Here is a 13,266-nt window from a genome sequence, read left to right on the forward strand (position 1 = left end):
AGCTGGCTTTCATGCCTTAGGCAGGACTAGAACTCATGGTCTCCAACTGATGCCTTCACCATAAGGTTAGAAGGATCCAACCAAGAGGTTCTAACCGGATCCTGCCTACTAGGCAACAACTTTGTGTCACTGCTTGTGGAAACACATGGCTCCCCAATGGACCTTTATGCACCATATTTTTTTTAATACCAACTTCTTCCCTCTTGAGAAACATGTAGGGGATGCCAGAAACCATGGCTGCATCACAAGCAAGTGATGTATTTCGTGAGAGATATGGAAAACAGATTATCACAAACCCCGAAAAGGTTGTGCTTGCAAGTGTCCTCTGGCTAGTGTTTCAGATAAAATCATGGTTCCTATAAAGAACTTCTATAAAGTTCCTATAAAGTTCTTCGCTCTTTTCTATCTGAGGTTTGCCTGTATCCGAAGTTAAAATTAAGTGCAGGGCATTGCAGTCATTTGCTGTTGCAACCCTTTCATCTTTTCCACCCTCCCATTTTGCTCACTGTCAAACATAATTTGTAAGATCCTCGGGGCAGAGAACTGATAGATTTGATTAATGAGCTTCTTGAGCAAAACGTTATGCGCAGCATAACAAAGCAAATAATACAAAGCAGCCTTGACGCCAGAGATCTAGCCCTCCCTTCATTGTGGGGGTAATGAAATATGGCCTTCCCTTGCACACGGATGTGAACTTTTGCTGTCCTTCAGCTGCGGGCTGGAAACTTCATCATCAACTGTAAAACCCCTTTGATCTGCCAGACATGTAACAGAGCACTGGGAGCGTCATAAGAAATGATCAGAACAGAACTGAAAGCTATTGAAAACCCCAACTCTTTGCTGACATTCTTTGCCCTACTTTAATTTTTTTAAAAAAAAAACCTTGCTGAAATTAGTTTATTCATCCCAAACCTGCTAAAACGTTTTGGCTCATGCAAGTCAGCCACTCAGAGATTTATCAGAAAGTACAAATGTCAAATGCAACTTACTTGGCTCTCGCTATCCGGAGGCAATTGCGTTTCAGCACAGTGGTCAGCATGGCTGGTAGAGTTTCTTTCTTGTCACCTGTCCACTGATGGCACTTAAAGGGCGACCAGGGCCATGTCGGTCCTTGCCTCCACAGGGGCTCAGGATTCCGCAGCACCCTTTGGAATCTCCCAATTGTCCACCCGCTCCAAAGAGGCAGAAGAGCGACAAATAGTGGCACTGTCCCCTTGATCGGCACCCACTGCTCTGACTCAGGCGTCCGTTCTGCTATCTAACTACCAGCAGGGAGGAAGCTGTCTTGTAATCACACCGTGGGACAGAACTTCCTTTGCGTTCACGCCTTCTCTGCACAACGTTTCCTCTGAAGGCCAACTTTCCAATGCAAGTGAGTAGTCCAAGTCCGGCTGTTGGGACCTCACTGACAGATGCACAGCTGAATCCATGCGAACACCATGGAACGCTGCCCAAACCAGCCCAGGATTCTTGTCTATCAATCAACAACAACCCTACCATTTTGGCTTCCTCGGTGCCTTTTCAACCACCAAACCAGCAGTCTGGGATACGGGGATATCGCCAGACACACGTTGACACATAATGTTATCCATCCACGCAGCACTCGCTCAGCTTCTCCACCCCCACCCCCTCATCCGCATCCTCCCTTGAGCTGCGTTCTCCTGAGTGTGGGTGTGAGAGAGTGGTTGTTTTATTTCCAGCCAGATGACGGAAAGGAGACAGGCCTCCAGCAGATTAGCTTGGGACTCTGGGACTCAGCTTACTGCTGAACAAGCAAAGAATGGCAAGCCAGAGGACACAGGAGGTTCTCCAGCTAATGTGTATCAGGCAAGCCAACTCTTTGTGTTAACCAGCTGCTGCTATTGCTATTAGTAGTTGCTCAGCCACAGCCATGTGAAAGAGGAAGGAGAGATTGGGCGGGGGATGCAAAACCAAGAACAGAGAGCAGGAATCAAGGAACAGAAGAAGAGTACGGGTCTACATCTACACACACACCGCCCCACCACCCAACAAGGAAACACAGCTACTTATTTTAAGATGTTATGGCAGGTTACAATCCACATAAAAGGCAAGACAGAAGTCTAAAATAAATAAGAACTTCACTTACAACACACAGTAGGTAACCATCCCAACGATATCACTAAGTTACATTCAGAGAACATGCTTAGCTAACTGGATCTGTTCAAGATCTAATGCCCTGCTTGGTTTTTACTACGATGGGCTAATATGCTATAGTAACCCAAGCTATAAAATGTTATGATTCCCTGGACTACGTGCACCCTCTAAATGAGTGGCTTGAGTAAGCAGGTCAAGATATTGTATGAATGAAGCCACACAGAGTACTGAAGGGACAAAAGACAACATTAAACTGTAGATGCTACATTCTGAACACAAGAGTCAAAAGTCAGAGGTTTCTTTCATGCTGAAAAGTTGAGAAAGGCAGCCCTGGTGTGGCCTGCAAAGGTAGCCAGATCAATCAAGGCCATGTCCTCCATCCCAACGTATCTCTCTCAACCTTGGGCCCCACTCCCCTGTAGATTTTAGGCTTGAGAATAGTCTTTCCTGGAGAGGTGCTCTCTCAAATATTGGGCTCCTAAAGCATGAAGGCTCTTTTCCAAAGCTTGGAGTTTGCCAATTACATACAGCAGCCAGCACAATTATTATTATTATTATGTTTTAAATAATATTTATTAAATTTTCCAACATTTAAAACACAAAACAAATTTATACCTACAACAGCTTTTCCATATCGGTATCAACCTCTTTCGTAACAATCCTATTTACAAAAATTCTAACTCTATATCACTATCCTAAGTTATATCCTTATTTAAACGATAATAACATCCACTCACACATCAATATCATATACTGCTTATACATTTTGCATTTTATATATTATATTTTTACATCCTATACCTTAAGTTTTACGTTTACTCTCAAGCTAGGAGTACCATCTATTCCAAATTTGGTAGTACTGATAGTACAATCAGCACACTTATTTTATACAGGACAGCAGAAGATGGGAAGGAGCATCTCCTTCTTCATTGGTGCTTCTTTTCTCCATCCCCACTACAGTTTACTTGCATTTTGGAGACTATCGATTATAATGAACTTCACACATCATCCTTTTTTTTGGGCGGGGGGAACCTCTCTTGTTTGTTTGATATGATCCAAAATCTCATGCCCATTTTGAAAGGTTTGTTAAAGGGAGACGTAATATAAGGGTTCAGAATGTAAAAGGGACTATCCCTTCGTTGCGGTGGAGAATAGTTTTTCCCTAAATCATTTTACATGCCACAGGCAGAAAAGTGTGCCTGGTTCAGATCTTAAAACATAGCTCCTGCTTTAAAATTAACCAGTTCCTCCAATTAATTTACAGACATTTCAGTTCGTGGTTTAAAGAGAGGATATCTGCAAGTCAATTCCATTGAAACCTAAGATATACTTCTGAGTAAAAGGGATTCTAGGTGGCTCAGTGGCTAAGATGCTGAGCTTGTCGATCAGAAAGGTTGGCAGTTCAGCGGTTCGAATCCCTAGCGCCATGTAATGGAGTGAGCTCCCATTACTTGTCCCAGCTTCTGCCAGCCTAGCAGTTTGAAAGCATGTAAAAATGCAAATAGACAAATAGGAACCACCTTTGGTGGGAAGGTAAGAGCGTTCCGTGCGCCTTCGGCATTGATTCATGCCAGCCACATGACCACGGAGAGACATCTTTGGACAACGCTGGCTCTTCGGCTTTGAAACAGAGATGAACACCGCTCCTTTGTGTGAGGGGAACCTTTACCTTTACCTAAATGGGATTCTGTTGTGTGACTCAGTTATGCATTCACACAACACATTTAACCTAGTCAATTTTCTGGAAGGGGCATTCACACAAGCTATTGACTGTGAACAACTAGGATGGGTTTGAACAATATACTCAATCGGGGGGGGGGAACCCCTGATTTTGTATTCACAAAAGAGCAGATTGAGCCTGCTGCTGCTTCTGCTTGCAGGAAAGTAATCTATCTGATGATCCAGTGGTGGATGATGAATGTAAAGAGCAACTTTTTCAATGCAATAGGAAGCAGCCATCTTGGCTGGCATCCCAGGCTCCTGTGCAGCTATAGCTCTCAACATCTTTTTTAGCTACACACACACACACACACACACACACACACATATATATATATATGTGTGTGTGTGTGTGTGTGTGTGTGTGTGTATTTGTGTTACAACTGATAAGGAACAGAGCCCGTGGCTTAGTGGCTAAAACTCCTGCCTAAGATATATACAGCCCGGGTTCAAATCCCAGTAAGGGTATGGCTAGCTGATGAGAGCTAATTAGCTCGAAATAGATCTATACTAGTCTCCCTTTATTTATTTATCAGTACAATATCACACACACACACACACACACACACACACACACACACACACACACACACACATACATACATACATATATATATATATATATATATATATATATATATATATATATATACGTAGTCCCACAGTGATAAATCAGGGCTGAAGCCAGCAGGAGATGGCACAGAGGGGGAAATCCTTTGGCCTTAGGAGGAAAAAGGAAGGAAACTTGAAAAAATACCCCCATTTTTTCCCCTCGACTGCTTTAAACTTCCATTTCTATGTCCCAAGGTCAAAAGGGAAATTCCACTTAGGGCTATCAGAGCAGGGATGCAGACACCAAGACAACCACTGGAAGGCAACAAACGAATAAAAAAAGACTGCCTTTACTGTCATCTAGTGGTCAGCCAGATTTTACAGTGCTACTTAATTCTCTGTTATTCATTCACACAACATGAATTCGACACAAGGCAAGGTTATATGAAGGTATTTATTCTGGGCTTATATTCTGATCCAGAAATATTTGCCCAACCCTTTGAAATAACCAGTTAAACATCTCATATGCAGATGTCACCAGTCGTTTACAAAAGTGGGAAGCCCTCTAACCTCCAGATGGAGCAATGGTGCGTGGAAGTTACTTTCTTGTAAGACTAAGGAGATTTTCAAAGCAAGGGTACTTTCTAATTCAAATGTATTGGCACCCTTCCAAAAGCTGGCATTATGGGATGTCTGTTACTGCGGTGAGCAATGCAAAAGCCTGCCAGCATGGCTGGCAAAGTTGCATAACACAAACCCAAATACTATCTGCTTGTTATTTCTAGTCCATGGCATCTCTTCTACCTAGCTTTAAGTTGAATATTATGCCATAACTTGAGGTGTCTTTTGCATAAGTCGCATCTGACAAAGGAACATCCAGGATATACCAGCAAAGGCCAAAGTAACTAGACCATTTTGTTAGGTTTTGAACGTAGAACGTAACTGGACAGTCTTTAACATGCAGGCTTTAAAATGCAGTGTTTAACATGACAAAAGCATCTCTCTCCCAGGCACAAGGCCTGGAGCAGCAGCTGTGCTTGTCTGAAATGCAGTTCAGCTTGATCAAAGCATTGATTGGCTGATACCTAGGATGTCATGAATATATTTTCCCTTATTTCCCAGGGGAAAAAAAAAGCGGAATTGCACTTTTTCTGCTAAAATATACCAAGGCTAATATTTAATCCTGGGTTGGATTAAACATTGCTGGGACTGTAATACTAGGGTAACTGAGCAATCATGAACACAATTCGGATCAAGAGTGCTGATCAGCTGTTCCCACCATGGTAAGACCTAGAAGCTGCTACAAGAAATGATGGTGATCATTGATTTGGAATGGCTGTAATAGATATTAAGCCAATTTATAGAGACCACACCAGGATAATTGCTTGCCTACTTCTTGCTTGCTTGTGGTTTAGTGTGTTGAGTGGAACCAGTCTATTTGGTTCACTGGTGTGATAATAGTAGTTAAATTGTTTGATTACTGGGGAATCATCAGATTGATCTTTGATCAGTTGCCTCACTGGATGGCTCTGGCCCAGCTGTTACCTGCCTGCTCAATCTTATTTCCAATAAAATAACATGAGAGATTTCCCCTCTTCCCTGTAAATCAGTTGGAGCTCTTAGAGCTGACAAATAAAGAAGAACTGCTGTTACTCAAAAAAACTAACCAGGACTCATGCAGTCCATCAATCTGGGTGCTTTTTCTCACTTAACACAACCACATTCTAGATGTCACAGAATGATCCAGATGGGCAATTCTGACAGTATGGATCTCTACATGCCCTCCTTCCTTTGGACTCATAGGCAAGGAGATAAATCTCTGCAGCAAAACTTTCCCCCTAGACCACGGCTGTCAAACTCTATTGCGTCAAGGGATGTATCGCGATGCATCGCAAGTTTTTTTTTTGCCTTTGCAGAGCTGGGGTGGGTGTGGCCTGCGTGTGATTCATCTGGCCCCGCAGGCCACCAGTTTGACAGCCCTGTTCTAGACCCAGCAGGCCGCAGCCATCACAAAGACCCCCCTACCTGAAACAGCTGGCATGCCAATCGGCGTTCAGGGCTTGCAAGTACTGACCGTCGTAGATGCTGTGGCTGCAACTGGCGCATATTGGCAGGTCACTTCCTAGGGGAAGACAAAAAAGAGGTAATAGAGGTAATTTTCTGCAGCCTAGAGAGGCAACTCAGCCGGAGCGGTATAACTCTGGATTCTGGCCACAGACTTAGCTATTAAAAGTTAAAAAGTGAAAGTGTTGGTCCTTTTTCTCTTTCAACTTCCCAGGCTCTTGCGTTGACCCTAAACATTCAATTCTTTTGAGACAGTCCTTGCCAGAATATAGAATGGAAATCTAATACAGAGCAGAACGCCTCTGAGAACATGCAAAAGGTTTTATCCATCAAAAACCTTGAGCTGAGCCTGCAGCTTCAAGCTTCTTAGTGTCTTTTTCCTCCAAAGCAGAGCCATGATTATCCTCCCCCTCCCTTTAAGAAGGGCAGAAAAGAGGAGAATTTGTTGTAATTTGTTGTAAGCCATTCAGGATCGCTTATTCTGTGAAATGAGATATTAGATGGATAGATAGATATAGATATAGATATAGATATAGATAGATAGATATACAGAGAGAGAGAGGGAGAGGGAGATAGATAGATAGCAATAGCAATAGCACTTAGACTTTTAAAGTGCTTTTACAGCCCTCTCTAAGTGGTTTACAGAGTCAGCCTATTGTCCCCAACAATCTGGGCTCTCATTTTACCCACCTTGGAAGGATGGAAGGCTGAGTCAACCTTGACAGGTAGGTAGGTAGGTAGAGATAGATAGATGATAGATAGATAGATGGATGGATGGATGGATGGATGGATAGATAGATAGATAGATAGATAGATAGATAGATAGATAGATAGATAGATAGATAGATAGATAGATATTCCTTATTTCTTTAGGGATGAAATGAGAGCAGTTGCCTGCCAGAGGGAAGAGTCAATTTGGCCAGTCCCAAAGGGTTTCACGGCCACAACCTTGTGCAGAAGGTGCTTTTCTGACTTTTGGATCAATGTCTGGTGAAAAATGATTGATTTTCCATCTCTGTAACCACAGCATCACCCCCCACTTCACCCTCGAGCATGAGAAGGTGAAGGACAGCTGCAAAGAAACAAGGGGACCTCTACCTCTATTTGTCTTTGCCAGTCACATAAATGGGAAACAATACCTTCCCATCCAGTTTTGGTAGTGGATCCAATCCTCCACCACAAGAGCAAAAGTGCCTCGAAGCATGTACAGAGTTACCTCTCATGGCTTCACTTTCTTTCTACAAATGGCATTAATTCCTGCCCCCAAGTCCTCTATTTTAGCACGGGGTCAAAAGGATGGGAAGAATGAAGAAGGAATGAAGAGGCGGGGGGGGGGGGGAAACCCCAAGTCCTGCTGTAGATCTGCATCTTATTAACAATATCATTTCAAACCAGCTCTTACATTACAGTATAAATTACAGTACGCAGTGCAAGAGGGGGGGGGGGAAGGTCTAAAAGGGGATAATTCTTTCCAAAGTTATAATACCACTGAAATTTCCTGCTGAAAACATGCAGTGAAAGAAGAATCGCGCCCTTAATTCATCTCGTTCAAGAATCTCCCCCCCACCCACTCCTGTCCCTTAGCTTACTAGGGGTCATTTGTTCTTGGTAGGCAGGGAAATGGCATCGGGAGACTAAGATCAGGCAGCACCCTGGACAGCACCTACGGGATGAGGAGGGATTTGAAATGGATATAGATTTGTATTTTGCCAGCTCCGTCCCCCTTCATTGCCTTTTTCTTTTCTTTTGAAAGTATCCGGAGTAGGAATTCCGTGGCTTGAACGGGAGAAGAAAATGCTATTCTATACCTGCTCGCACAGGGACCCCTACCATTTTTTTTTAGTTTTTGCGCGAACAACTAGTTTCGAGCCGGCGGGCCCGGGTCGAAATGAAATCGGGGGACGAGTGCGGGGAGGCGGTAGGGGAAGAAAAGGAGGGGAGGGGGATTGCGTCAAGGTCCCCTTTCGACGTGCCAAGGGCATCTCTCCCGTCATGGGCCTGCCAAGTCCCCATTTAAACCCCCCCTCCTCCAACCCGCAAGGCACAGGGGAGGCGGGGAGGCGGGGGGGGTAGGGGACAAACGCATCGAGAGCTTGCTAGTAGTTTCACGTGCGAATGCCTGCTTGCTCGCGCGCGTCTTGCGGGTCAAGGCAGCTCAGTTCCCGGCGGGACTCAAGGTCACCTGCGGAGGATTGCAGCGTTCAAGAGATCGCTTCCCCCTCCCCCCTCCCCCTCCTCCCCGAGGAAGCAGGCCGGCGGTTGAGGGAGGGAGGGAGGTGGGAAGGCGCAGGGGGAATTTCCCGACCCACCTTCGTCCTCTCCCATGGGCTCGTCCCTCCAAGTGCAGCACAGCAGCATCAACCTCATGCAACCGCCCCCGCCTGGCCCGGTTAGGCAGTAGCAGTAGCACGGCGGCGGCAGCAGCGGCGGCAGCGTCTCCACCTCCGGCCCGGCGGCGGCAACGGAGGGGGGGGGGCAGGGAGGGCGGGCAGGCGACCGGGCGGACTACGCCGGCTGCAGACTCACCCGGGCCGACTACGAGGCAGCGCTGGGAAAATGGGGCGGGGGGGAAAGAGGGAGGCGGGTCTAAAGAGGAAGAGCGCGCGAGCGAGCAAGCGAGCGGACCCCCCCTCTCTCCCTGCCTTTCTCTCCCAGCCAATGCAAAGCACCAGGCGAGCCGATGCCTGGAGGCCTGGCCCCTCCCCGCTCGCCGGCTGCAGGAGCTCGTGGCGTGGTGGGAGGGGGGGAGGGGAGCGATGTCCCGGGCTTACGGCCAGTCGGCGTTCGGGGCCACGCGCCGCGCTGGACCTCGGAGGAGGAAAGAGGGTATAACGAGGAGGATCCGGGCGTCAGTCCGCCGAGGGTGGCTGCGGAGCGCCTCTGAGAGGCACTTCTCGAAGATTTAAACCCCCCCCCCCCCAAAAAAAAACAACTGGTTGGGATGGAAGGGTTGGGGAAAGCCATCTCATCCCTGCTGATAGAAAGCATGTTCTTGGAGAAGAAGCGAAACGTCTCCAAAGAAAAACACAGTAAGTCCAGTTGCCTCTTGAAAAAAGCACCTTTGGGACAACCAAATGAGTGGAAACTAATCAAGGAGAAGCAACCTAGAACTGAGGAGAAATTTCCTGACAGTTAGAACAATTAATCAGTGGGGCAACTTGCCTCCAGAAGTTGTGGAAGTTTTAAAGAAGAAATTAGATAACCATTTGTCTGAAGTGGTGTCGGGTTTCCTGCCTAGGCAGAGGGTTGGACTAGAAGACCTCCAAGGTCCCTTCCGACTCTGTTATTCTGTTCTGTTAACCATGACCTGGTTGACTGAGAAACTCCATAGACAAGTTAGCATACTTTAAGGGGATGTGGTCATGCGATCCCCTTTGGGAACCTTATGGCAAGCCAAAATCAGCCAGATTTACTTATCAACCGTGGCAAGAAAGGTTGTAAAATGGGGCAAAATTCACTTAACAAATGTTTTGCTTAGTAACAGAAATTTTGGGGCCAACTGGGGTCGTAAATAGAGCATTACCTGTAATCTGTACTAATAGTAAGTGGATTTGAGTTGATGGCTTCTGCGTCCCCCCAAGGAGTGCAGGGAAACAGTGTGTTCCCCTTTTGCACCTTCACAACAATCCTTCCAGGTAGGTTAAACTAAAGGAAATAAATGACCTCCATTCACACAGCATTCTTATTTATAATAAAGGTAGTCCTGAACTTACAACCATTTGTTTACTGTCTGAAGTTACAACACTGACAAGTGACTTATGACCATTTTTCACACTTACATGAACATTGTAGCATCCTCAGTGTCACGTGATCTAAATTTGGATACTTGGCAACTGGCATGTATTATGACAGCTGCACTGACCTGGGGTCATGTGATCATCATTTGTAACCTTGCCAGCTGGCTTCTGACATGCAAAGTCAATGGGGAAGCCAGGTTTTCTTAAGGACCATGTGGTTCGTTTAATAACTGCAATGATTTGGGGCAAAGCTCCCTTAAGAAGTGCCTTGTTTAGCAATGTACACTTTGGGCTCAGTTGCGGTCATAAATCAAGGACTTAAGATTTGATTTGACTTTGTTGTTAGTTGTGAAGTCGTGTCTGACCCATCGTGACCCCATGGACAATGTTCCTCCAGGCCTTCCTGTCCTCTACAATCCTCTGGAGTCTATTTAAGCTCATGCCGACTGCTTCGGTGACTCCATCCAGCCACCTCATTCTCTGCTGTCCCATTCTTCTTTTGCCCTCAATCTTTCCCAGAATTAGGCTCTTCTCCAGTGACTCCTTCCTTCTCATTAGGTGGCTAAAGTATTTGAGTTCCATCTTCAGGATCTGGCCTTCTAAAGAACAGTCAAGGTTGATCTCCTCTAGGACTGACTGGTTTGATCACCTTGCAGTCCAAGGGACTCACAGGAGTCTTCTCCAGCACCATAGTTCAAAAGGCCTCAATTCTTTGCTGCTCAGCCTTTCTTATGGTCCAACTTTCACAGCCATACATTGCAACTGGGAAAACCATAGCCTTGACTATACGTGCTTTTGTTGTCAGGGTGATGTCTCTGCTTTTTTAGTATGCTCTCTAGATTTGCCACAGCTTTCCTCCCCAGGAGGAAGCGTCTTTTAATTTCTTGGCTGCAGTCCGCATTTGCGGTGATCTTGGAGCCCAGGAAAATAAAATCTGTCACTACCTCCATTTCTTCCCCATCTTTTTGCCAGGAATGGAGAGGGCCGGATGCCATGATTTTATTTTTCTTAATGTTGAGTTTCAAGCCAACATTTGCACTCTCCTTCTTAACTCCCATCAAGAGACTCTTTAGTTCCTCTTCCCTTTCTGCCATTAGAGTGGTATCATCTCCATATTTGAGGCTAACCCTTAATTCCAACTTTTGATTCATCTTGCCCCGCCTTTCTCATGATGTGCTCTGCATATAGGTTAAATAGGCAGGGCGACAGTATAGATTTGACAGATTTGACTTAGCTAGGCAATATTTATTTGTTAGAATTAAATGCAGTTAAATTTCCTACGTAGTTCCTGGTGTAGTGAATAGCTATGGAAAGTAAGTACAGTAAGTCCCAAGTACTGGAGCTGGAGATGATCCCAGAATTACGAAGAAGCAGGACTATCAAAGATTTAAACCACATGTAGGTTGAGCTCACAAAGTTCATTTACGGTGTCAAGTAAAGGCTTAGCAACTTTACTTGCACAATATGAAAACTTTGATAGGTTTTCCTTTTTGCAGCTTAACATGTGCAAACCCAGCCTGTTTGTCTATTTCAGTTAATTTACGTAAATCCAGGAAAAGTCTGAATTCAGGAATTGGATGTTCTGTGCTCTGTATTACTGTTGTAAAATGCTTGCATTCCTACACTCCAGCTGGGAACCCAACACTTTTCAATTTACACACATTCAGAAAGCCATAAGCAACTCACAGTTCTGTTCCCTTTATCTGGGAACAGAAAAACATTCTTTTCTGTACCTGATGTGGCATGGATTCTTCCTTCTTGTGCATAGGTAATCCACAACGTATGACTACAGTTGGGACCAGTATTTCTGTCATTAAGCAAGGTTCTTATTAAGTAAGTGGCGTCCAATTTTGTGACCGTGGTTGTTAGGTGAATCGCTACTGTTGCTAAGTGAATTATGCAGTCATTAAGTGAATCTGGCTTCCCCCATTGTCTTCGCTTGTCAGAAGCTGGCTGGGACGGTTGCAAATGGCGTTTGCATAATTATGGGATTCAAAAATTTTTTACTACCAGTTCTGTGGGCATTGCTTGGTGGCTGTTGCTTGGTGGGCATTGCGTTGCTTGATGGGTGTTGCTTGGTGGGTGTGGCAAGGATATTGCAAAATCCCCATTCCCTCCCCATTCCAGGGGAAGGTTACTGCAAAATCCCCATTTTCTCCCGATCAGCTGGGACTCAGAAGACAGAGAATAGATGGGGATGGGGCCAGTCAGGTATTTACCGGTTCTCCAAACTACTCAAAATTTCCGGTACCAGTTCTCCAAAAGTGGTCAGAACCTGCTGAATAACCACCTCTACCCGGGATTCTGCAGCTATCAAAAATACATGCTGGTTACCAAATTGTAATCATGGGACTGTGGGGATACTACAGTGGTCCTAAGTGCAAGAACCATGTTTAAATCACATTTTTCAGTGCCAATTTAACCTTGACTGGTTGCTAAACAATTAGTGGTAAGTTGAAAGTATGCTGCTAGCTCTGTTGTGCAGTGTGGATTGGGTGATATTGTGTCATAACTGATCACATCAAAAAGACATATTTGATAGGTGATGTGCGATGGAACGTATGAAAGTTTATGCCTTTCAATATATTTCGTTAAATTGGAAAAGGAAATTACATAGAAACTACCAGACTCCTAATATGTTCAAATACAATTTTGCTCTATACAGTTTCTGTAGAGAAGTACAGGTACTCCTTGACTTACGACCTCAATTGGGGACCAAAATTTCTGTCATTAAGTGAGACATTTGTTTAGTGAGTTTTGTCCCATTTTACAACCTTCCTTGCCACCGTTGTTAAGTGAATTGCTGCATTTGGCAAGTTAGTAACCCGGTTGTTAAGTGGCTTTCCCATTGACTTTGCTTGTCAGAAGATCACAAAAGGTGATCACATGACCTTGGGACACAGCAATGGTCACAAACATGAACCAGTTGCCAAGCGTCTGAATTTTGATCCACGGGGATGCTGCAAAGGTTGTAAGTGTGAAAAAACGGTCATAAGTCACTTCTTTCAGTGCTTTTGTAACTTTGATCACTAAATGAACTGTTGTAAGTCAAGGATTGCCCGTATATTCTTTTTTTTCA

The 13,266-nt window shown here is 44.9% G+C and overlaps 1 protein-coding gene across 2 annotated transcripts in view; it reads right to left on the reverse strand.

The window, feature by feature from the left end:
• The window catches only part of LIMK1 (LIM domain kinase 1), a 59,798-nt gene extending 50,818 nt beyond the window's left edge, over nucleotides 1-8,980 (reverse strand). The window contains exons 1-2 of one of the 2 annotated variants that reach the window (XM_081944007.1): nucleotides 8,760-8,980; nucleotides 6,412-6,508 (exon numbers count right to left, since the gene is read on the reverse strand). In XM_081944007.1, the coding sequence (XP_081800133.1) occupies nucleotides 6,412-6,508; nucleotides 8,760-8,817 (155 nt within the window). In that variant the 5' untranslated portion in view covers nucleotides 8,818-8,980. Of the gene's footprint in view, nucleotides 1-989; nucleotides 1,215-6,411; nucleotides 6,509-8,759 lie in introns of those variants that run through there. The other variant, XM_081944008.1, reaches the window with a different exon arrangement.
• Nucleotides 8,981-13,266: the final 4,286 nt, after the last annotated feature.

This window comes from Natrix helvetica (genome assembly GCF_964273705.1).
Source record: "Natrix helvetica genome assembly, chromosome: 2".
Taxonomy (NCBI): Eukaryota; Metazoa; Chordata; class Lepidosauria; order Squamata; family Natricidae; genus Natrix; species Natrix helvetica.